Source organism: Ziziphus jujuba, chromosome 6 (genome assembly GCF_031755915.1).
Source record: "Ziziphus jujuba cultivar Dongzao chromosome 6, ASM3175591v1".
NCBI lineage: Eukaryota > Viridiplantae > Streptophyta > Magnoliopsida > Rosales > Rhamnaceae > Ziziphus > Ziziphus jujuba.
The window spans coordinates 8,020,355-8,045,413 of record NC_083384.1 but is presented as its reverse complement, the minus strand read 5'-3'; the positions used below and the strand labels follow the sequence as shown (position 1 = coordinate 8,045,413).

At 34.5% G+C, this 25,059-nt stretch overlaps 2 protein-coding genes across 2 annotated transcripts; both read right to left on the bottom strand.

Moving 5' to 3' along the window:
* Window positions 1-513: 513 nt before the first annotated feature.
* On the bottom strand, window positions 514-4,754 carry LOC132803980 (ankyrin repeat-containing protein ITN1-like). Its single transcript, XM_060817853.1, has 4 exons — window positions 4,577-4,754; window positions 4,339-4,464; window positions 1,834-2,387; window positions 514-1,292 (listed from the first exon to the last, which is right to left on the bottom strand). The coding sequence occupies exons 1-4, from the start codon at window positions 4,752-4,754 to the stop codon at window positions 654-656; spliced, it is 1,497 nt and encodes a 498-aa protein (XP_060673836.1). The 3' UTR covers window positions 514-653.
* Window positions 4,755-5,066: 312 nt separating this feature from the next.
* LOC132804341 (uncharacterized) lies at window positions 5,067-6,699 on the bottom strand. The gene has a single exon (XM_060818620.1). It carries the CDS (start codon window positions 6,200-6,202, stop codon window positions 5,654-5,656), a length of 549 nt encoding a protein of 182 aa, XP_060674603.1. The 5' UTR covers window positions 6,203-6,699; the 3' UTR covers window positions 5,067-5,653.
* Window positions 6,700-25,059: the final 18,360 nt, after the last annotated feature.

Genomic DNA, 25,059 nt, shown 5'->3' with positions numbered 1-25,059 from the left:
TATATATTTTTTTCAACAGCCAAGTGTTTGTTTTGTATAGTACTTAGTGTTGCGGCTTTGTCATTGTCGGAAAATTTAAACCGTGTTAGGTTTTGAGTACGATACTCGATTCATAAATCAAAGTCACGTAATAGTGCTTCTTGTGTGAAATAAAAGAGAAAATTTAGTCAGTTGCAGCCAAAACTTGAGTTTCAAAGTGGAAATTAAGGTTTTTTTTTTTTTTTGGGGGATAAATTAATCCATATTACATAACGATCAAATTATGCCCTCAACTGGATATTATATATGTTTAGATATATTAATTAATTTCAAAAAAGAGAAAAAAAGATATCAAACATTTTATTTTGTTATTTGATTGGAAGAAATAAAAATAATGTATAAAAAGAAATATAGGATTTAAGTTTTGTAATTAATCAAATAAAAAGAAAAGAAAAAATTCACAGAACTAGTTATGTAATTAACACATAATTAAGACTACTCGCATACTTAAAATTTTAAATACTTCCCCCAAATTGAAATTGGAAACCAACCAATTCATTAAATATCCAATTAATAAAGGTAGGCAGAGTCAGTCCAGCTTCAGTGCTATTGCTATCCATGTATACACATTCTTAAACAGACTTCAATATTCATTCTTGTTTAATTACTAAACTTCACTGATTCTTGCCAATCATCTCCCTTAGAAAATTCCGAGGAAGAGCCTTCTTCATGATGCTTAGAGACTGCTTCGCGGTGCCCATAAAAGCTACGTAGACAGGGAATTGCAAGAGTGCGAACAGTGTCACCGGAACAAAAGCCACGCCATAGATAAGAGTAGTGGTCCACCGCTTTTGCAGACGGACGATCAGAATTACAGTGGTGGAGAAAGCCATCATGGTAGCCGCCACTGAGAGGAATAGGAAGGTGAAGGCCAGCGAAAGCTTTCGCGGAAGAGACTTGCGGAAATCTTGAAGCCTGAAGGGAGAGGTGAGGATGGAGATGAACATCACCACCGATGTGAGAGAGCTGACGAGGGCCAGAACGTCCGTGATTGTGAAAACCACAAAGAAAGGGTGGTGATGCAATATCGGAAGGCCAGTGGAATCGAAACCTCCTGGAACGGTATACGCCACCGTGAAGGCTACGGTGGCGATCAGCACTGCGATTACTGAGCAGGATTCTGATGTCCGCTTTAGCCAGTTTTGTGCCTCTTGGAGAAGATATGCATGAGACTTTTCGAAAAAATCTGGGGCGGTTTGACCACCTTTGCTGTGGTTCATGACGTAATGGGATGGAATTAATTTCCGTACACGCTGCACACCATCATTTCACAATATATTAACTAAACATTGGACAATGCTTGCTACACGTAACAAATAATATATGGTGGCAGTATATTAATAGTTGACAAATTGATAACCTCCTAAAATCATGGAAGATAAATCTAGATTAAAGCCAAGTTGTTTGATATCAAAAATTTAGTTAAAATAATCTTTAGCTGTAAAATAAAATTATGTTTTAAAAGGATAAAAATACATAATATGTTTGTTAGTTCATGAGCACAAGCATACATTTACAAACAAATTTGATGTATTTAACAAACCATGAAATAATGATAAAAAATTAAATACAATGGAATAAAACAATTTCTAAACAAGTTACATAAGCTTTATTTATGTATATGATTGATCTTATCAAATTTATCCGTTAAAAATGTATAATTGGACTTAATTACATTAATAAATTAATAGGACAGGATAACTATTATTATTCCTTTTAATTTAAAGCATAAGGTGCCAAATGGACTATATAGTATGGGAAGTAAAATATAATTAGCCATAAATATAACTCTACCTCAAACCATTTCAATTCATCTTGTAATTGAAGAGCAGGGTTAGGCAAATTTCCACTAGAATAATGGGTCATATCAGCAACATGGTGCAATAAGGTATAGCCATTGTCATCAATTCTCCGAACAAGCCTCGCCATCGGAATCTTCATCTTCCTCACACGTTCAAAGATATTCCCTTGACGGTGCCTAATGGCAACATGCATAATACTAAGTCCTTGGTCACTAACATGCTCTACTGCCTGAGGATATTCGTCGAGTATCCCATTAACGATCTCTTCTATACCTGTGCTAGTTGCTATAAGCAATGGTGTTGCATTTGTAAGAAATAATGGTGGGGGGATAATATCATCTTTTTCTTCTTTATCTTCTTTCTTTCCTAATACAATTTTTTTCTCCGATCCACTTCCTTCTGTTTCTCCAAAGGAAATAATTCCTATATCTGGTTTTATATCAGTATTTTTCCATGATTTGTCTTTCTTTATGAGCAGCTTAGCAAGTTTCCAAGATGATTCGTACTTCTTCTTCTGATTTTGAATACTGCCTATGATTGGCCATCCTATCCATTATAAGAGGAATTTGTTCAAAAAGATTTACTTAATAGTTAGATAGAAATGTGCTTCAACTTTCCAATTGAGGGCTTCTTAAGGCTTTTCAAGAAGTAATTTATAATTCATTAACACATAGTGTATTCAAAATTAATTACAATGATTATCAACTTCCAAATAAATGACTATACATTAAAGGATAACTAAGTATCCAAAACATTTATTGTCTTCACTTTATAGGGTGGAAATAAGTATAAAATAAATGTTGTAAAAGAAGTATGAAAGAAATGTTAATGAGAAATGCAAATATATGCACATGCAAATATATATATATATATATATATATATATATAAGATTCTTTTTAATATAAATTTTCTTTTATTAGATATTAGATAATATAAAAGGGATTTAAAATTTAATTAATGATCAAATATGGATTTAGTGATCTACTAAAATTTTATTTACAAAAAATAAATCCTATTTGAACTTCTTAATGTTATCCAAAAATAGTAAAGAAAAAAATCACCTTCTTAACACACACACACACACACACACACACACACACACACACACACACACACACACACACACAACACAGAGACAGAGGTGAAATTAAAGATAAGTTAAAACACACACCAGCACATAGGAACGTCCATAAGCGAGAGTACAACCTGCTTATTGCTGCAATTATGGGCAACACGATCAATAAATACAATTTGTCTGTAGATATATAAAATAATTTTGATGTAGCGCAAATTCTTTGGATAGCGTTTAGGTCCTTTAGGTCTGAGATACTTACATTTTGCCATCGTTATTTTAAAAAAATTATCAAATTGCCTTTGAGTGGTTTGACCACGAAAGTGTCAATTTTACCCTTACTAAAAGTCAATTTAATATTCGAAGGACCAAAGTATCACTCTCTGATTTGATAATACCGAAATTATAAAGCATGTTAAAATTAAAAAAGAAAAAAAAAACAATTTACAGAGAAAATTAAAAATTATTTTAATATACTAATGATAATACTTTTATAGGAATTACCAATAAAAAGGGAAAATAATTTTTTTTAAATAAAAATAAAAATTATAATACTATAATACTTCTTTTAATGAAAATATAAATATACTTTTTTTTACGAAAAATTCTTGATATATTAAAGAAAAATACATTTAATTGTTAATATCTATAGAAAATATGGTCAAATTAAATGAACACGATTTTGCATCTGGTTTTCCCAGATAAGGATGTTCATGAATGACTCATTTGGGTGGGAAGGAGGCCAAGGGGGAAGGCCTTTAATATGTTGAAGAAGGCATTCCGGTGTGAGTGGCTCCACCGACTAGCCCACAATGCGTGCTTGTACAGTTAGGAGGACCAAAACCAAACCTATAGAAACTGAAGAACTTTGCTGTGTACGTAGTTTGTGAACTCCAAACTTTTGCAGTTCAAAGTAGGCACACTCGGGGGTTGTAAATTTATTTACACTCAAGGGTTGTAAATGTAATTTGATCTTTTGACGTATAAAAATTATTTGTCTTGCGAAGAGGGAAAAAATGGAAATAAAAATAAAAACAAATTTCATTTATACATTTTTAATTTTCTCATCATTTTTTTTAAAAAATTATTAATTTTTTTTAAAAAAATTTATTTATCAAAATAGATTTATTTTTAGTTTTTTTCTAAACAAATTAAAAATTAATATTTTGTCATCGTATAAAATTGTAAATATATAATTTTGACATTTAACTATTAAAATTAATTTAACAAAAACTAACAAAAACCAATGAAAATAGACAATAAGTCTGTTTTAATAAATTTAATAAACTAAAAAAAAAAAATGGATGATGATTTTTTAAAAATATGAAATTTAAGTACAATCATGACAAATAAAAAAAATATAAATGAACTATTTATTAAAATAATAACCATATGTGGCAGTATACATGCTTTCCATTAATTACCTCTACTGAAGCTTAAAGAGCAAGATAGAAGGAGGTGATTTTTGCCCTGTCCACTCTCCAAATCGTTGCGTTGCCTCAAATTCGTTTGGTCAACTTTATCAGCATCGTGTTCATTACTTGGAAGACCTGTTACATGTGAATATAAAAACATAGAAAAATTTAGATTTAAAAAAAAAAAAAATCAAATGTGTAACTAAAATATTAAAAAATGATGATTTATTATAAGCTTTAGACTTACAGAAATAGATAAATGATTTAAATTTGTCCATGGGGTATCCACTCTTGAAAGCCGATGGCATGTTTGCCAATAGCTGAAGACATGATCTGCCTTTATTATCCAAGAGATCTCCTAGTATTTCATCATTTTTAAGTAACCATAATGCTGTTTCTGTTCTCGAAACCCATACATTATCCATTTTATTAATTCGATGGATATTACAATACATACATATTAATTTCCAAACATTAACATATATGTATAATATGTAATTCGAAGAGAAGCATCACTACCATAGTAGTTATTTTGGGTAAGATCAATTTTTTTTTTTTAAATCAAAACAAAAATTCTAAACAGAAAAGAAAGTACAACTTTGTCATGAGAATAGAAATGAAAAAGCTTTTTGTCTATCTGGACTTTGACTTAGAGATCTAATTAAGATTTGGAGTTTTGAAGGCCTAGCTAATCCTGAAAGGCGTTGTATATGCATATCTTCCACTATGTGTAAGTAGGAAAAGTGATATTGGTGGAAATGAGTGGAATTGGCATCCATACTTTCCCATGCCTAAAGTGGAACCCATCGATGATGGAAAAACTCAATGGGGGTTTCGAATTGCTGTAGCCACATAATGGAATCTTGACCTTTGGCTTTGCTAGAAAGTTGGATGCTATTAATTTCCGCAAGTACATATACTCTTAGCCTTATCAAGTGAATATACAATTATGCAACTGATAGAAAATAACTAGAGAGTTTGGTTCAATGGTGGACCCGTCACACCCACATGAGATCCTGGCTTCGAGCTAAGAAATTCTGGGATTATATCTAGCACACACCATGGGTTTCAAGAGATGGCTCTAAAAAACAAACAAGATAAAAGAGAGAAAAAAAACTCAAATTAAGATCATGTAGTTAATACATAGAGCTTAGGAGATTGAGATTAAAGGAAGCATTTCGATCTTAAGATGTAGCGTACTATTATCGTTGTGACAGAGTACTAGAAAATTTTATGATACTTCCTATTTACTTTTGGACCAACAAACAAGCGGGGAAAAAAAAAAAAAAAAAACAAAAACTTTTTTTCGGTTTGAGATTAAAAGCTACTTTAAAAGAGAGAGAGAGAGAGAGAGAAAGAGAGAGAGACCGAAGTGTTGGCCATGGATGGCACTATGAAGAATGGAGGTATTATCATATCTGATGCGCTGAAAATGCATATCCAAGTTGCGGCTTCGGACTTCGGAAGCCAAATACTTGACCACTTCTGTCATACCAAATGCAGCAGCTCTATACATTGGAGTTTCTCCTACAGCATTTCTAGCCTCAAGCTGCTCCGGAGAGCAACGCACCAACACTTGAGCTGCTTCCACATTTCCAATAGCAGCAGCCTCATGCAGAGGTGTGCATTTCTTATCATCGGCTTTCTCGATTGGCGGGTTTGGCACCATCTGAATCAATTCTTCAAGCGGACTCTTAGTTCGACTATAAACAGCTATATGAAATGGGGTGTCATTAGTGACCGTGAGAGGATCAAACAATGCTTCTTTGTTTTTCTCATAGAATCTCTTCATTCTTTCCCAATCTCCTTCTAAGGCTGCTAGATATGGCTCTGGAACCAGTTCTGGAGAACTTCCCATCTCTAATCTCTCCATCTCTAGATCCTCCACCTTAGCTTGCTCTGATCATCATACTTGTAGGTGAGAATATGCTTTTGACACGAAGCATTATAAAGATATCCAGTAAAACCATCGTGGGTTTCCTCACCTCTAAAACTCAGAAGCACCTCATTCCTTTCTTGAGAAGAAGAAGAAGAAGAGGAGGAAGAAGAAGCATTCACGTTTATAACCTGCAAATCCACGAGCAAATTGGTAACAAATTGAATGGAAGCTTGGTCATGGGGCTAACTTATAACTACATGTGCCTCTGTTCCACATACCTCTGCCATCCCCAACGACGTTGCTGCAGCTAGATTCCCCGGTGCCGTTTCTTTCTCTCCCGTTGTTTCTCCGACAGGTCGCCGACACAACTCACCAATACCCGATATCTGGGTTGCCCAAAACGATGTATTTACTGTTTGGAGGAGAACCAGAGCCCCATAAAGGAGTTTGTTAACCGCCGTAAGTTTGTTTTTACTTTTAGTCAACATATTCGAGTAACAATGAAAAGTCAAGCCGCGTAAACTTTATTTTTATTTTTAATATTTGGTCATCATATGTTGGTAATAATGAAAACTCAACAAATACTACTGACGACGATAGTGAAAAAGACTCTTTTGGCCAAGCCAATGCACTTTGAATTTGATGTTCATATTAGAATTTCTCAAGAAAAAATTATTTTTTAATTTATTTGGAAACTGCTTTATAGGTGCATAGCAACTTCTAAGAAATTGCATGTCCTTTAATTTGCTTACTTAGTATTTGTTAAAATTTGTTTGACCTCTCAATTAATTAAGAGAACAAAAAATTGAATACACAAAACCAAATTGATGACAATTTAAAATGGTTTTCAGTTTGTTATTTAAGCTTTTTTTTTTTCTTCATATTTTATAACTATTTGATATTCATAACAAACGCTAACCATAATTAATTAATACAGACTAATATTTGAAGTGAACAAATCACAAAAAAATCAAAAACCAACAAGTTACCAAACTATACATAGATTATAAAATAAAATTCATCTTTCTCTAATGCTATTTATTTATATTTAAGAGATGGCTAGGGGGGTCAATGCAGCTTTTACTTTATAAGAAAACATAATTGCAGATGCAGAGCTCGGGCAAAAATATCTTATCTTTTGAAAATAGCTCCGTCATTTCCATTAACCTCATTTTATCTTTGAAACAAGGTTTTTTGCATTATTTTTGGGTTGGTAGAGTATGAGGTAAAATAAAGGAAAATATTTCTCTTTATTTGCATTGCTAAAATTAGTGAAAATGAAAGGATAGAGAAAGCAAGAGAAGGAAATGAAAGGATTAGAATATGTGTATTTTAATGAATCTAGCTTTTCATTCAAATTTGATAAAAAAAAAAAAAATTAATAAAGCTTTTTAATATTTCAAAATTAATCTTATTTGTTAAAAAAATAATTGACTGAGATATTTTGTATGTGGGATATTTTTATAAGAAACATAAATTGCCTTAATTATTTTTTTTTCTTTTATTTTCACTAAACAACAATTATTATAAATATTTTTTTCTTAACAATTGTTTTACATTTACTTAATCATTCCAATATAATTGTTAATAAATATATATATATATATATATATATATAAATAAATTTATTTTTTTTCTTTCCTTTATTTTCCTCATTAAGTTTATCCTCTCTTTTTCTTATCCCTCTTCAATCCAAACATGTTTCACATTCCCGTATACATTTACTTATTTATTTGTTTTGGAAATAAGGATTGCATTAAGCCAAAAGAGCCTTCAAATGGAGGAATACAAATCACAGACTCATCCCATAGCCTCGATATTGACATTTCTTTCTTTCCATTTTTTTTTTCTTTGCAATAAAATAATAAGAGAACTTAAATTAATAAACTATAAATGCTATTTATTTATCTATTTACAAGTTGTCAAGGGGACAAAATTGAAATGAAATTGCTTGCAAGATAATGCGGCTTTGACTTTACCCAAAAAAAACAAAAGGTGCACTCCAGGTATAGAAAGTTATTTTCTCTAATCGTCATATAGAAAATTGTTTATGGATATAATGTATTTTTTATGCCAAGATATATATACAAATCAATATATATTGTTAGTTGCCACCGGCCATTATTGACTACGTGCAAATTTTTTATTTTATTTCTCAAATATTTATTATTTTTTGGATTGTTGTTCTTATCTCACATACCAAATAAATGACATAGTATCATAAATTATTTATTTCGATATTATAAAAATGATTATCAAGGCCGGCTTAAAGTATAGGCCACTAAGGCCAACGCCTAGGGCCCCATTTTATAGGAGCCCAAAAAAAGAAATTATATATATATATATAATATATTAAACAGAATATAATTATTAGTTTGTTTTGAATGTATAAGAATTTTGATTTTAAAAAAATTTAAATTATCTCATTATTTATTTTTTGGATGAATTCTAATTGACCATTTATTGTAATAATTATTTTTAATTATTTTTATTTATGAAAAATAATACACATTAAGTTCAATCAAATATTTTATATTCCATAATTGATTAGATTTTAATGATAAAAAAAAGAGAACAAAATGTTAAATACTTCTTTTGTTTATATACTTTTCTCATTTATTTATGCATTTTTTCTCATCTAGCTCATTTATTTTCATCTTTTTCTCATTCATTTATCTTTTATAAGTGTTTAGTTTTGATATCCAACCTATATCATTTGCAATTTTAATCTAAATGGATCTAAAATAATATATAAGTTTGAAAGTTATTATTTATTTAAATGAATTTATATTGTTTATTCTCATAATATTTTTAATTTTTTTCTTGTTTTTTATGAATTCATAATTTTAATTATTTACTAATTATTCTTGCTGTTTATAAAAACTAGACTTTATCTTTTTATAGTTTCTGCTTACATTTTTTCCTTTTTATCTTATGTTAATTTGAATAAATGGATTAGATTTATTTTGAAAACTAAAAATCTAAAAAAAATAAATAAATTCATAAATAAAAATAGCATTTGAGATAATAAACTTTATAAAAAAATTAAAATTTTGTTTTGCAATGGATGGATTTATTATTTTGTGTTAATTTAGCTTTAGTAAAAAGAAGTTTTTTAAAATTAAAATTAATAAAATCTTATTTATGTTCAACTATGTCTCAACAAAATTAAACAATTTAGCAATTTTGTTAATTAAAAAATATTTATTTTAAAATTTAAATATAAAAATTTAATTAATAACTTTACATTGAAGAAGTAAAAAAAATATAAATTTTAAATAAAAAATCTATTTTATTAAAAATAATATTTAATTAATGCCTCAAATATTGTTTTTTTTTTTGCCTAGGGCCTCAAAAATTCTTGAGACGGTCCTGATGATTATAGACAGTATTAAATTTACATGATGAAGTGATATAAACAATGTGGATTCAATTGTTTCGTGTAAGATTTTCTACAAATCCACCTTTTATTTTAATTTTTTAAATTTAAAAAGCCTGTTGCAATCTTAAAAAGAAGTTTGACTTAATATTTTGTAAAATCCGCCCTTGGTATATGGATAGAGATCTGGCAGTGGAATCCAAAAGTCAACTTAAAACAGTCTGGACAGAGAAATAGGAAAGCTTATTGGTACTGGTATTATCACTTTTCATCGTTAACTCGTATTGGCATTCGCATCAGCTCTGAATCGTTTTAGAAATCTTTGTATGTTTGCACACATATAACCTCTTTTCTCCAAAATAGTTTAATAACTTTCTTTTAATCTAGTCCAGACTAGAGTCAATTAAAAATATTAATCAAACAAGTCTTTTTATAATGAAATCGTATATTATATCATAAAACAAATATGGATTATACCAAAAGCTAGTGTACTACAACGCAATATCATCTATACGATTATAATCTAATTAAAAATGTAAATAATAAATTAAGTTGCTTAATTTCTTTAAACTAATAGACTCAATAGTCTCATATGAGTTACCTACTCAAGTTGTCTACCAAGGTAGAATGCATTGATTTTGAATCCTCATTAACCTTCTAGGCTTCAAAGGACTTAAAACTTATGATTTAACTAATTTGCTTAAACCTTATAATTTAACTAATTTGCTTTTCTTCCTGAGTGATCAGTGTTGCTGAAGATGAACTATATACTTAACTGAGCATTTGAAATTTTTTGTCTCGACATATGAAATGAACAATTGCATGCGCTTCTTTGTTTCCTTTCCCGGAAAGGGTTCTCAAATAAGGAAATTTTTTTTTTATTTTTTTTTATTTTTTTTTCAAACGCTCAAAGTTCATTTTTCAAAAATAAGGTTTTATATGCACACATGTATAAGGAAACTAAATTTTGGTAAAAGAATTTTCATCATTCTAGATTTACTCATATGTATATGTATATATATGTATGTTTGATTTGCTTTTCTGGAAGAGGCTTGAAAAGTTCATTTTTCTTCTAATATTTTTTCAGTAACAAAAGTCCACTAATCTTTTGATATATTTATAGCCCAAAAAATAAAAATAAATATAGCTTTTCTTTTTTTTTGGTGGAAATACATTGCAGTATGTGCTGAAATATTGTTTAAACTCTGCTATGTCTTTCTCATATACCAAACCAGGAACGTAGCTAATTATCAGGATGGTCTCAATGTTATTATTATTATTGTTGTTGTTCAATAAGGAATTAGCCTCAATAGTATTAAATATTAATGAAAAATTAAAAATACAATTAGTTTTACCACATGATAGATTAACTTAAAAAAGGAAAAAAAATACAAAAAAAAAAATGCAATAAAACATAACGACAACGGTTAAGATGTCGTATTCCTCTTATCCATCCTACATGATATTCTGCTTCTTCATTGTTGGCCTTCGCCTCCATAACTACAAAATAATAATAATAATTAATAAATAAACTTGAAAATTAAATTAAAGCTTGTTCTGGAACAAATTAAATGGCTATAATTATTGTTATTAATTTAAAATTCATATTTTAACCTATTGAGATTGCAGGGGAGATAGATGAAAACTAGAACTACAAACACAAGACTTAAGATCATAGTGTGGAAAGACTCGCTCTGCATTTTGTTGTGAACTATTTCCTTACTACAAATGATTAGTTAAAATAGCTTACATGTATATATACACACCAAAATAGTTTAATTTTAAAAAAAAATTCTTAACTGTTTTATAGTCTGGCTTTAGGGTTTTTGCTATAGATACGATATATATATATATATATATATATATATATGTTTTTAACTGAAAATTATATGAAAAGGGTGTTAGCTTTTATTTGGTGAATACACAAAATGGCCTCAGGGAATGTACACATTCACATATTTTACGTCTTCATCCCATGTATCATTAGTTTATCTTTTGAATTTTTTTCTAACAGAACAAGAACTATATATATATAAATATTTTCATGGTTTTCAAACCCAAATTGATTTTAAAAAAAAAAATACTCAATATATATTAGTCATATTTAGACAAAACAGCATATATATATGTCCCAAAAAAAAAAAAAAATTGCAAAAACCACAAGTGAACTGAACTTCCTCTGTTTTGGCTCTGCTCTTGTCTTTGAGGTGTCTCTCGTCGAAGACCCCATAATAAGAACAAAATAAAGGTATATACTAATCAGGGCATAGTTGTTAAAGGCAATTAAAACGGTAGCATAAATGCATAATAATAGTTTAGCATGATGAAAGAGGACTGAAAAGTTCATCTTCTGATTCCAAGTAGAGAAACAGGATTTTAATGAACCAAGGACTTGGAATTTGTTCATCATAAGGTGGTTGTGAGTGAAAATTTAGAGAATAATGATGGCCATGGTATTCTATGTGAGAAAGCCCAAAAGGCAAAACCATTTGACATTTTCCAACGGAAAAGTATAAACTTTCATATAACAAAAAAAGTGCTTCACTAACTCTTTCAATTTTGTTTTCATTTTTGTTTTTTTATTTTTTTACCTGCTCTGCTTATCCTCCCTATTCTCTTTCCTTTCTATTAAATATTAGTCAAATTTTAAATCAAAGCCAAGAAGACTTACACATCTTGGAAGGAGGCACCCACACCATAAATTTCGATTGTAGCTTACATAAAGTCATCGAGTGTATACACAACCAAAAAAAAATCTCTAAAAAAAAAAATCTCTAAAAAAAAAATAAAAAATTAACAAATGGAGGGATAAAAAATGTTGGCCAAAGGGTACAATCTAGAACCTATAAATCATTTAAAAAATCTTTCATACGATATAAAAGAATATATTAAAATATAGCCCTTTTTTTTTTTTTTTTTTTTTTTTTGGTCCCTGACTACCTAAAACATAGTCGCATAAAACTCATATATTCTCCACCACCGCTAACCAAATCATTTTGTCACCGTGATGGAGCCTTCTTTGAGATTAAAAAAAAAAATGGCCAATCAACTGGACTCTTTGCCACCCTTTTCAAAAAAATAAAATTAATCTTTTATACTGTATAGAAGAAACAGCTAGAAATCACAAATAAGCGAATCAACAAGGAAAGAAAAACAATTGAGAGTTACAGAAAGATCTGCTGAAAAAATGAAATTTTAATATATAATATATGTATATACATAATTTTCCTTTTTCTGATGTTCAAACAATTATTTTACCTCTTCGAACGTGAGGAACATAAGTTATTTTGATCTGGAAATCCATCATTGCTAAGAATTTGTTTGAACTCTTTTATATATATCTTTCTCATACACCAAACAGACACCGAACGGTCCACAGCATGAGTCATCATACAATTATCTGCCATGAAATGAAATCTCAATGTGTCCAAAGCTATTTTTCCAGTCTCTGGGCATTTTACAACTTGGATAATAGAATAGCTAAAGATGATCTGAGCTAATGATATTTGTAGGACAATTCACTAAAAATTCCCATTTATTGCAACGTTTATATCACATCAAAAAGAATCCGAAGAGTATGGACGAAAGAGCACACACAAGGCGAAACCAGTGATGTTTCCATCTAATTTTATACTTATTGATGGCCCAAAAGATTGTTTTGCTAACCAAGCTGGGATTTCATTTCCAGGAAGAAGAATATCAAAATTTAAGTTCTGATTGATGGGTTTCTGTAGACAAGCACTGATAAACCATCATGTTTTAGTAACAATATTAATTATAATTTAGAATTAGTATAATTTTACCCTCCAAACTTGACACATTTTATAGTTTTTACATTTTTTTGGTCAGTTTAGTTCAATCAAACAATTTCACAAATGAATTTGATGAAATTAACTATAAACTATATATATACTTGTTATGTACAATTAAATTCATCCAATTCATCAGCTAAAAGTACATAATTTATAGTTTCGGGAGTAATGTGAGAGTTTTCGTTGTTTAAAGACAAAGCAATATGAAAGTTTTATGCATAGATGAGTTGATAAGGAATTTAAATTCTGATCAAGAGGGCAGATACTCTCAAATCCCACCATCGCCTGAATTGGTGGATTAGTCAATACCTCTACCCCTCCAACGACAAAGCATGGTAAAGCATTACACACACAAATTGCTTGAAGAAATATTCTTTTGAGTGATGCAAGGGCGATCATTTTGCTGTCTTGCTTCCATGTCAATTCAAAGCGATCCACACAAATTGCAGAGCAGCACAATTGAGATGGCTTGGATGGATCCAAGAAGGAGATCAATGAAGAACAATAATCAGCATTTACAGGTTCTAGGCTACATGGAAGCTCTGGTCCCAAACATCTTGGTTGTTGACAATGCTCCAAAACCAGATTTTCAAGCTTCGAAAGTCCATTCATGCTTGGAGGTAGCACAGAAAATGGTTTTTTGTTAAGATTTAAATCTTCTAATGAAACTAAGCAAGCAAAATGTTCAGGAAATTCTTCCTCTGAGTGATTGCATTGACTTGGATCCAGTGCTTTTAAAACGAAAAAGTGATTAGAGATTGAGAAGGCGCCCTTTTCAACTGTGGGATTGAATATCATGTTCTCCATTATATTACTTGATTCTGAAATTTCCTCATTGCTAGATTGCATTTTGAAAGGCTTTTCAATAAAAACGATATTGGAATTAAGGATGGAAGATTTCTTATAGCTAGCACTTGAGTTATTCACTCTTTAAATGTCCAAAGTCCTCGCTCTAAGTACACAAGTTCTTATTATTAAGGATATATATAACACTTTTGTAAGTACTAGAAATTAAAACGAACTAAAACTGATTATATATATATATATATATATATATATATATATATATATATATATATGTATAATGAAGATATTCAATTTTGGCCACGATATGGATTCCGTGATTCCATTAAAAGGGGGAAGCAAAGGCTCTACGTGTTTTAGTTTGTTGATAAGTCAACGGATTCTAATATAACTCGTACCATGAAGACACTTCCAGTTGTCATCAAAAGTCTATTAGAATATTTACGAATATATATATATATATATATATATTTAGAATTCTATTTTTAAAAGCTAGAGAAACCTTGAAGAGCAAGCAACCACTTATTCCCAATTTGATTATTTATGAAAGCCAAAATGTTTCCTCTCATAATGCAGTTTTCAATTGATATTTTCTATTAAAAAAAAAAATACATGTTTGTGCTGCCTCATCCGTTTTTTGACTATTTCTTTCTTTCCATTTTTTTTTTGGTAGCAATTAATTATTTGATTCATCATCATCTTCATATAATATATAGTATTTATTCCGATTCCAATCTTTTATTATTCTTCATCTTAATTCATTTTTTGGACAAGTATTATTCATCTTAATTTCAATATGAAAAACAATTAGAAGAAAACCAACAAGAAAGGAGAAAAAAAGAAAGTAATTTATTAAATATGTATACATGACCAACATCACCTATCCCACCTAATATTCGATGGTAATTAATCCTGGGTCAACTTTTTGTATGTCCTTCTTATATACCAAATGTCAGGACCCGTCCAGAATTCCTCTCCGGAACCCTAGAAAAGCCTTGATCCCAGGGAAATACCACCGAACCTTCCAACGGAAAATCCGGCAGCACCTCCCATAAGGGTAGGACTTACCAAAAATTTTCTGCACTGAAAACGCACTTCTATATTCATCCCCTTATTCCTCCCACAATACTACAAATTGATTCCATAATTTTACAGCACTTCAAAGAATAACAGCAACTTAGTGCATAAATAATAACTACATGTCCAATACAGTATACAGAGCATTATACAAATAAGTATGGAATTAATACAATGACAGATAAGGAAGCAATACAAGATGGAGAGGAAAAAGGAAAGGAAATACTTCTTGGACTTTCGGCAATGAACTGAGACGTCGGGCTCGCCCCGGACGATCAACGTCTCCCAACCTGGACCTAAGGGAACGGAATTTAAAAACGTGAGATGCTAATCATCTCAATGAGTGACCTTAGGTCCAGGTTGGGAGACGTTGATCGTCCAGGGCGAGCCTGACATCTCAGTTCATTGCCGAAAGTCCAAGAAGTATTTCCTTTCCTTTTTCCTCTCCATCTTGTATTGCTTCCTTATCTGTCATTGTATTAATTCCATACTTATTTGTATAATGCTCTGTATACTGTATTGGACATGTAGTTATTATTTATGCACTGAGTTGCTGTTATTATTTGAAGTGCTGTAAAATTGTGGAATCAATTTGTAGTATTGTGGGAGGAATAAGGGGATGAATATAGAAGTGCGTTTTCAGTGCAGGAAATTTTTGGTAAGTTCTACCCTTAGGGGAGGTGCTGCCGGATTTTCCGTTGGAAGGTTCGGTGGTATTTCCCTGGGATCAGGACTTGTCTAAGGTTCCGGGGAAGAATTCTGGACGGGTCCTGACAGTTGGTATCAAAACTCTAGGTTCTAGTACTCCTAAAGGACTGTGCATTGTTGTGCATCCCATCCGCGTCTAATCTCTCGTTTTAACCGTCTTAAAGCGTTCTTTCCCTTTGTCTCGAAGTAAATTCGTTGCCCGAGTTTGAATAACTCTAATCTTCGAGGGTGTCAATTAGAATCACCTATCCTAACGGGGGAATTCCTGTGACCTAGTCAATGGTCGAGGATTGCCTTTTCTTTTTGAAGGTCAAGTAATTGGGGTAGATCCAATATGTGAATCTTTTTGGGAATCGAAGTGGTCCTAAATATGGATCGAGTGGTTATGCATCTTATGTTTATGGACCGCTAGCATAAAGGAGTAAAGTTAAAGTGTTTCAGCTTACCTGAAGTGGTGCTTCATGGAGGAGTTAGGAAGCCTTTACGGAGGTTAATTTCTGTCGTCATTGTAAGGAGCCATCGGATAATGGTTGTTAAAGGTATTTGGCCCAGGTAGTTGATGCCAAAGAAGATGGTGAGCGTTGGAACTGCTAATAGTGGGAAGCAATTCGAAAGCATTTTTCCCAACAAGTTATCTGGATTACGACCGTAAAAAAAGATATCGAATCATTATTGATTTGGCTTTGGACGTCGATCTATTTCAGTACCGCCATGCCGTGTGACTCTATTAAAGTTAAAGGACTTAAAGGCTTAGCTGCAAGATTTGGTGAATAAAGGTTTCATTAGATCAAGTTTATCATCGTGAATGGCATTTGTTTCATTCATGGAGAAGAAGGATGATTGCCTAAGGGTGTGTATCGGCTACCAATGATTTAGCAAGGTCACAACCCATAATCGATACTTGTTGTCGACTATGGATGTGTGTCGATCAACCACAAGGTGTCAAGATATTTTTCCGATCGATTATTAAAAATTAAATACTTTTCAAAGTGATATTTGAAATTAAAGGTATTTTATTCAAGTATTTTTTGTTTACGTTCGTACATGTATTTATATGTTATATTGTTTGATATTATACTGCATATACTGCACCATACGGAGGCGGCGAACCAATGTGGTCCATGTAGAGCTAGCCCCATAATCATGTTGCCTATGAGTCCAGGGGATCGGACGACCAATATAGGCAACCACCCTGGTTTGTATTGGTAGCATAGTGTCGGCGACAGTTGGAATCATGGATCACGTAGCATGTTAGAAGGTATCGTACGTACCTCCATTACGAGCGTGCATATTTCATTTTATGCTATGGATTTTGAGATATGATTTTATGCATTTATTCATGTTTTTATTTTTGTTCCAATGTGGAGTTTTAACAACTACCTATGCAAGTTAAGGTATTTTAAACTAATTAAAATAATTTTCGTGTTATTTATTATTTCATTGATTTAATTAGTAAATTTCATAAAGTATATTTTGATTTTTGAAGGAGTTTGGAAATTTAATTCGGGTTGATAAATTGTGTATATTTTATGTTGGTGGTATATTTGAAAAATATATTTTATTATTTGTTTTATGTTATGGTTTTTCCAAAAGCGACTTAAGGTTTAAGTATCGCCAATTGAGAATCCAAAGTAGGATATCATTGAGTTCGAAAAGGAGATCCTAAAGGAAGCACGTGATTCAATGTATGCGATACACCCCAAGGGTACAAAGATGTATGGAATGCTCACTAGATGACATTATGGTTTGGCACGATAAAGGAAGTTGCAGGATTCGAATAAAGGTACTTAAGTCACCGACAAGTAAAAATGGGGAATAGAAATGTTTGAGGTAGTTTCAATCCTTGCCCATTTCCGTGTTGGGTGGTGAGATGTAAACATGGATTTCGTGCTTAAACTATCGTTCACAAAGAGAAGGTACGACAGCGATTAAAGTTCTACTTGGTTGTTGATTTAAGGATGCATGCTTCAGAAACACTTTATGGTTAGCGTTCGACTGTGACCAAGACTTGTAGATCATGTTCTCGTGGCTTAGTTTGAATATCCTTAATTAGTGGGCATGAGAAGGAAAGTTGCACAAGAGGAAAGTTAAAAATTCACTATTAGGCGTGATGGTAATGCAGTGATAGTGGATGAGGTCTCTATTATACTTGCTAAGTTAAGCTGCCGACAAGTGGAAGCGGGAAGTACAAATGTTAGCGCACTTTTTCTTGGTACGAGAGTGGTTCTTACTGAGACAAGTCGGCCAAGCTGTTCGTAAAGCGTATCATGAGACTACACAGAGTATCAATCACCATCACGACTATTTGAGATTCAAGCTTTATTTCAAGACTATGATGAAGGTTAACAGATACACTTGGAGCGAGACTCAACTACTGCATCGCCTTTCACCATAGGCCAATGGACAAGCAAAGTGCAGAATTCACACTTGGAAGTTATGTTGAGACTATGCATTATGCAATGTCGAAAGGAGCTGGATTGAGCAATTGGCATCAATAGAATTCGTTACGATATTAACTACCAAGCGAGCATCGAGATGTCTTTGTATGAGATTCTATATGGAAGGCAACATCAAACTCCACCATATTGGAGTGAGTGAAGTAATGAGAAGCACCACACGACGACCAACGTGAATTGGATGCAAACACCTACAGATGACTATGAATAAGGCAAAGGTCACCCAAGAGAGTTGAAGACCGCTCAGGAATCGACACATGAGTTAAGCCGACGTGCATGGAAAAGATGTTGAGTTCGAAGTCCGAGATTAAGTTTTTGAGATTATCTCCGTAGAAGAGAATCGTACGCTTTGGTTGACAGAGAGGACCAAGTTCTTGTTACATTGGTTCTACAGGGTTATTGGAAGAATTGGTTTTGTGGTATGCAAGTTAGTATTTTCGGGAAAGCAGACATGGGTAGGCAGCGTAATTCACATATTGTTACTATGAACGTCGAAGACCTATCATGTAAGGAGCGACTAGCTCAGATTTTTAAGTCATGAAGAATGCATATGGGTCAATAAGACTATTTTCTCAGATCAAGAGTGTAACACCCCGTCCCAAATCGCACCGGAATCCGTGCACGTTGACCGAGGTTGACTGTTGACCGTTGACCAAAGGGGTCAAAAGTTGACTTTTTGACTCGGTGGGAATTTCGAGATGACTAGGGCACCGTGGCGAAGTGCACGATGCCACGAGTTCGTAGACTGGTAGCACGTCGAAAACGGAGCTACGGTTTGAAAGTTATGGATGAAACAAGTTGCGGTCCAAACTGTCCAAGGGGTGCCGGAGTTGACTTTTTGTTTATGGGGAATTGAGCTTTGACTCATGCATGGTTGTGAAGTGCTCGTCGATACGAGTTCACAGACTAGCGGCACGCTCAAAACGGACATCCGGTTAAAAAGTTATGGACGTTTGAAGTTTACCGGATACCGTATTATTTTAATGTTTTTGGGTCGTGAACAGTGAAATGCCACGTGTCAGCTTCTGAGTGGTCCACGTGGCATGAACAGTGTCATGCAGGGTTTTAATTTTGAAAAACTCTCGGGGAAGAGAGAGAAAGAGAGAGAAGAGAGAGAAAGAGAGAGAAAGAGAGAGAGGAGAGAGAAAGAGAGAGAGAGGACCCGCCGGCCGCCGGCCATTTTCACGTTTTTCCGGCCTAGTTACTGTACACGCGCCGGCCAGCCAGATTGCCCACCTCATTTCCGGCAAAACCTCCAAATTTCACGGCGAACGGCCGCCGGACGCGCCCGGATCGGACGTCCGAAGTTTGGCGGCGATTTTTCCCCTCCACCGCCGGCCACCGCGAATCGGCACTATTCCGGCCGATATACAGTACACGCGCCATACACCCAGCATCCTCTCCTCAAGTCCGGCCTACCCACCAAAAATCACGGCCATCGGACCACCGACGCGCCGGGATCGGAGCGTTTTCCGGCGAGGGGTCGAAAATCTTCAAACGGTGATTTCTCCGCCGTCCGACCTCCGTTTTGCTCACCGTCGGTCCCGTTGGATTGCTCTCCTCACGATCTACAAATCTGCAAAATTTCACAGCAAACGGCCACCGTCGGAAATTACTGTTCCGGCGACGGTTGCCGGTGACGTGGCGGCCCGCCGGAAATTACTGTTCCGGCGAGTACCCGAAAATTCCGGCCAGCTCCAGTCCGCAGTGTTCGACCTCCTGAACCCAAATCCGACTTCCGTTTCCACCAATTCGCGACGGTTTGGGAGAATTGCGGAGCCGAAACCCGAAAAGCTTCCCGATAAAATTCCGACCCCGTCGGGTACGATCATCGGAAATTAAGACCGGATCTGTGATTAGCATCACTCGAGCTTCGATTCGGTATATCATTCGTAAATTTTAGTTATCGTTGTGTTTTGACCCCCCGGGTACCGGGTATTATTTACCCGAATAAAATATTAATTTATTTGACTGTCTGTGAATTTTGTTCTAGGAGCACCGGTGAGTCGTAGAATTGATCCCGTAGTGGATCATGAGTTAATTGCGTGCTCCAGGTGAGTGACCCACCTTCAAATTAATTTTGGGGAATTTAATTGATGAATATATTATGTGTGAATTAAATATTTGGAATTTAATTTCTATGTGCCAAATATTTATTGGATTTATTGTAGAATTATTTATGAATTTATTGGATTTAAGAAAATGCGAATTCTACAAATTTATGCCGTGTGGAATTATTTTATGGTTTTGAGGATTTTGAAATTGGTGTGGTTTTAATGGTAAATTGGGCACGATTTGATTTTCAAATATTTCAAGGAAAATATTTGGTTATGTTGGTGATTTCAATTTTTATGAAATATGCCCATAAAATATTATGGGATTTGATTATGATATTTCGAGAAATTATTTATGCTTGGAAAAAATGTGGATATTTGAATTGATGGATTTGGGAGTTGGTGGATTTGAAAATCATGGAATTTATGGTATGGATTATAAGGAAATTGTGGAGAATTTCCCGGTTCAAGCGGATGGATTATGCCCGCTATGTTTATGAAAAATGTGAAATTTGTTTTATAATTTAAATTGTGAATTTTATGATTTTTAGATGCACCGTGCACGTACTGGTGTTCTGATTATGTGATATGGTATATGTGATATGGATATTGTGCACACGGATATGATTAGCGCGCAGGTGGGTGTGAGTAGCGCGCAGGTGGGTGTGAGTAGCGCGCAGGTGATATTATGAGGGTGTCCTGTGGATGCCATCGGAGAGGGTGGCCACCCCCCTTTGGCCGGGACACCAGGTTAGCAGCGGCGCAGTGGGACGCCACGCGACCGTATGCCGGTTTCTTTCTATAACCTCCTGTCTGGCGGTACCTTGGGACGCTGGGTACTGTTGGCGCCACTGGTATATAGTGGGTGCATCAAATGATTTTCAGAACTGTGTTTTAAAAATAAAATGTTTGGAAACTGAATTGGAATTAAAAATATAATTGTTACCGCTTCTGGTATTTAATTGATGTCTTGGTTTTCGGGGCATATGGATAAAGGGTTTTTGTGAAATTGTTTTAAAAGGGGAACCTTTCCAACTGAGAGAATTGTAAGGGTTTTGAGAGAAAATATTATTATTTCCAAATAATTATTATTTATACTTATTACTGTGATAATATATGGTATAGTAGTAGGGTCGCTCACTGAGATGATTAGCATCTCACACTCTTAAATTCCGTTCCTCTAGGTACCAGGTTGTCGGTGTTCACTCGGAGCGGACTTGATCTTCCTCGCTGTTTTAGTTCGGCAGTACCCTGTTATTCTTTTATTGCAGTTGTAATATTTCTTTCACTCTTGTTGTATTTATTTTGCACTGGATTACTGTATTTATTTTTTTTAAGTACTGCAATTTGTGGAACCAATTTGTAGTTTGTGGGAGGAATAAGGGGATATTTTTGAAGTGTGTCTTCAGTGCAGGTAAATTTGTGGTAAGTAAATCCCTTAGGGGAGGTGCTGCCGGATTTTCCGTTGGAAGGTTCGGTGGTATTTCCCTGGGATCAGGGCTGTCTAGGGTTCCGGGGAAGGAATTCTGGACGGGTCCTGACAGTTGGTATCAGAGCTCTAGGTTCTAGTATTCCGAAGGGACTGTGCATTGTTGTGTGTCCCATCCATGTCTAGTCTCTCGTTTTACCCGCGTGGAAGCGTTCTTTCTGTTTGTCTCGAAGTAAATTCGTTGCCCGAGTTTGAATAACTCTAATCTTCGAGGGTGTCAATTAGGATCATCTAGCCTAACGGGAAATTCCTATGGCCTAGTCGATGGTCGAGGATGCCTTTTCTTTTTGAAGGTCAAGCTTATCATCGTGAATGGTATCCGTTTCGTTCATGGAGAAGAAGGATGATTGCCTAAGGATGTGTGTCGATCGATTTCAAGGCGTCAAAATATTTTCCCGATCGATTATCAAAATTTAAATGCTTTTCAAGGTGTTTTATTCAAGTATTTTTGGTTTGTGTTCATACATGTATCTGTATGTTATATTGTTTGATATTATACTGCACCATATGGAGGCGGCGAACCAATGTGGTCCATGTAGAGCTAGCCCCATGATCATGTTGCCTACGAGCCCGGGAAATTGGACGGCCAATATAGGCAACCACCCTGGTTTGTATTGGTAGCAGAGTGTCGGCGACAGTTGGAATCATGGATTACGTAACATGTAGAAGGTGTCGTACGTACCTCCATTACAAGCGTGCATATTTTATTTTATGCTATGGATTTTAAGATATGAATTTCAATGTGGAGTTTTAACAATTGCCTATGCAAGTTAGGTATATTTGAAAAATATATTTTATTATTTGTTTATTGTTATGGTTTTTCCAAAAGCGACTTAAGGTTAAGTATCGCCAATTAAGAATCCAAAGCAGGGTATCGTTGAGTTCAAAAAGGAGATCTTAAAGGAAGCACGTGATTCAAAGTATGCGATACACCCCAAGGGTACCAAGACGTATGGAATGCTCACTGGATGACATGGTGGTTTGGCATGATAAAGGAAGTTGCAAGATCCGAATAAAGGTACTTAAGTCACTGACAAGTAAAGTAGGGAGATGTAAATATGGATTTCGCGTTGAGAGAATCAAGCAAGATCCGGATAGCGACTAAAGTTCTACTTGGTGGTTGATGAGGTTAATGAGATGAGGATGATTCCTTAGGCATGGTTGGATGTTTAAGCATGGTTATTTTTCATTCTAGAAGCTAAGATCTTGATATCTTATTTCCTTGGAGATTTAAGGTTCGTATTGGTGGTGCTTTATCAATTCAAGGTGGTTGATATTGTTGGTGATAATTTACAATGATAAGGAGTATGATTTTTGGGACGTAGTTAGAATTTAAGAAGTGTGGAATACTTTATTGGGTTAAGGATCTAGTGATTTGTTCATAGTATTGGTGGTGATGCTAGAATTAAGATTTAAATTTCTTATTGCTTGAGGTGTGGATTCATGGAATCTATTTGAAATGGGGGAAACTTAGGGTTTTCAAGAATGGTATTTGGATGTTGAGAATTTTATTCATGACCTTGATGAATTTAGTTAAAAGAAAGATTGATGTTTGTCGAGGTTAAGACTATTGGTTAATCAATGAGGAGCAGGGGCTTTATAATTGTAAGTACTAGGAGGGTAATCGAAGACAAGTGAATTAATCTCAACCTTAACTTGGTGATACCAGTAATTGAGGAAATTAGACTTAAGTTCTAATCTAACCTTTTAAAGTGCTGATCGAGTCACGAGAGTTGGTTGTTGGTTTAAGGATGCATGCTTTAGAAGCACCTTATGGTTAGCGTTCGACTATGACCAAGACTCTTAGATCGTGTTCTCGTGGACCAATTTGACTATCCTTAATTAGTGGGCATGAGAAGGAAAGTTGCACAAGAGGGAAGTTAAAGTCACTATTAGGCGAATGTAGTGGCAGATGCTTTGAGTAGGAAGGCTACTGGATCCCTTGCTCACATCCAAGTCATCCAACTACCTCTCATGGTGGAGTTGAAGAAGATGGGGGTGTTAATGCATATGCATCCTTCAGGAGTTCTCATGGCTAGCTTCCAGGTACGACCGGTGTTGGTGGATCGTATAGTAGAGACCCAAATGGAAGATCCTAAGTTGAGGACAATTAAGGGCAAGGTACAAGAAGGTCTTGATCCGGAATTTTCCATAAGGAGGGATGGAGCCCTCGTGTATAAAGGACGACTTTGCGTTCCGTATATCCCAGGACTCAAGAAGGAGATTTTAGAGGAGGCGCACAGCTCGATGTATGCGATGCATCCTGGGAGTACCAAGATGTATCGGACGCTTGTTAAGTATTATTGGTGGATTGGTATGAAGAGAGAAGTGGCAGACTTCGTATCAAAGTGTTTGATTTGTCAACAAGTGAAAGCAGAAAGACAGAAGCCTTCGGGACTACTCCAACCTTTACCGATTCCTGTGTGGAAGTGGGAAGAACTCAACATGGACTTCGTATTCAAGCTTCCTTCCACACCTAGAAGGTACGACGGCATTTGGGTAATCATTGATCGTCTCACCAAGTCGGCACACTTCCTACCGGTGCGAGAACGTTTTTCACCCGAGAAGTTAGCCCAGTTGTTCGTGCAAGGCATACGTGGGATCAGTTCAAGATGGCCTTCTCTACTGAGTTTTGTCCTCCTGCCTACCGTGAAGCAAGAAGGAGAGAGTTCGAAGAACTACGACAGGGGAACATGACAGTGACAGAGTACGAGAGGAGATTCCGAGAACTATCAGAATTCTACATGCACCTAATTCCCGACGATCACACGAAGAAGGTGAGGTTCATAGACGGATTGAAAGAGAGCATCAGCTACACCCTTTCTGGATCAGTACATCCCACCTATTAGTCCGCCAGGGATGCAGCGCTTGAGCTAGAGAGACAGGAGGAGATACACAGACCCGCGAGGCGCAGATCATTCGAAGGTTCGTATAGCGGAGTACCTCGACAGGGGGCAGCTAAGAAGAGCCATAGCTCAGGCTCAGACAGTGATGGGTTAAGCCCACGAGGCAGATTCCAGAGGAGAGATAGTTATCGCATGCCCCAGCCAGCTCGCCATTCGATCAGTGTGG

Excerpts from the sequence above, each read along its gene's own strand:
- LOC132804341 (XM_060818620.1), bottom strand. The coding sequence starts at position 6,202 with ATGGAGAGATTAGAGATGGGAAGTTCTCCAGAACTGGTTCCAGAGCCA.
- LOC132803980 (XM_060817853.1), bottom strand. The coding sequence starts at position 4,754 with ATGGATAATGTATGGGTTTCGAGAACAGAAACAGCATTATGGTTACTT. Across the intron at positions 2,388-4,338 it reads CTCTTTAAGCTTCAGTAGAG|GATGGCCAATCATAGGCAGT; the intron begins GTAATTAATGGA and ends TATAATGGATAG. Across the intron at positions 1,293-1,833 it reads ATGAATTGAAATGGTTTGAG|CGTGTACGGAAATTAATTCC; the intron begins GTAGAGTTATAT and ends GATGGTGTGCAG.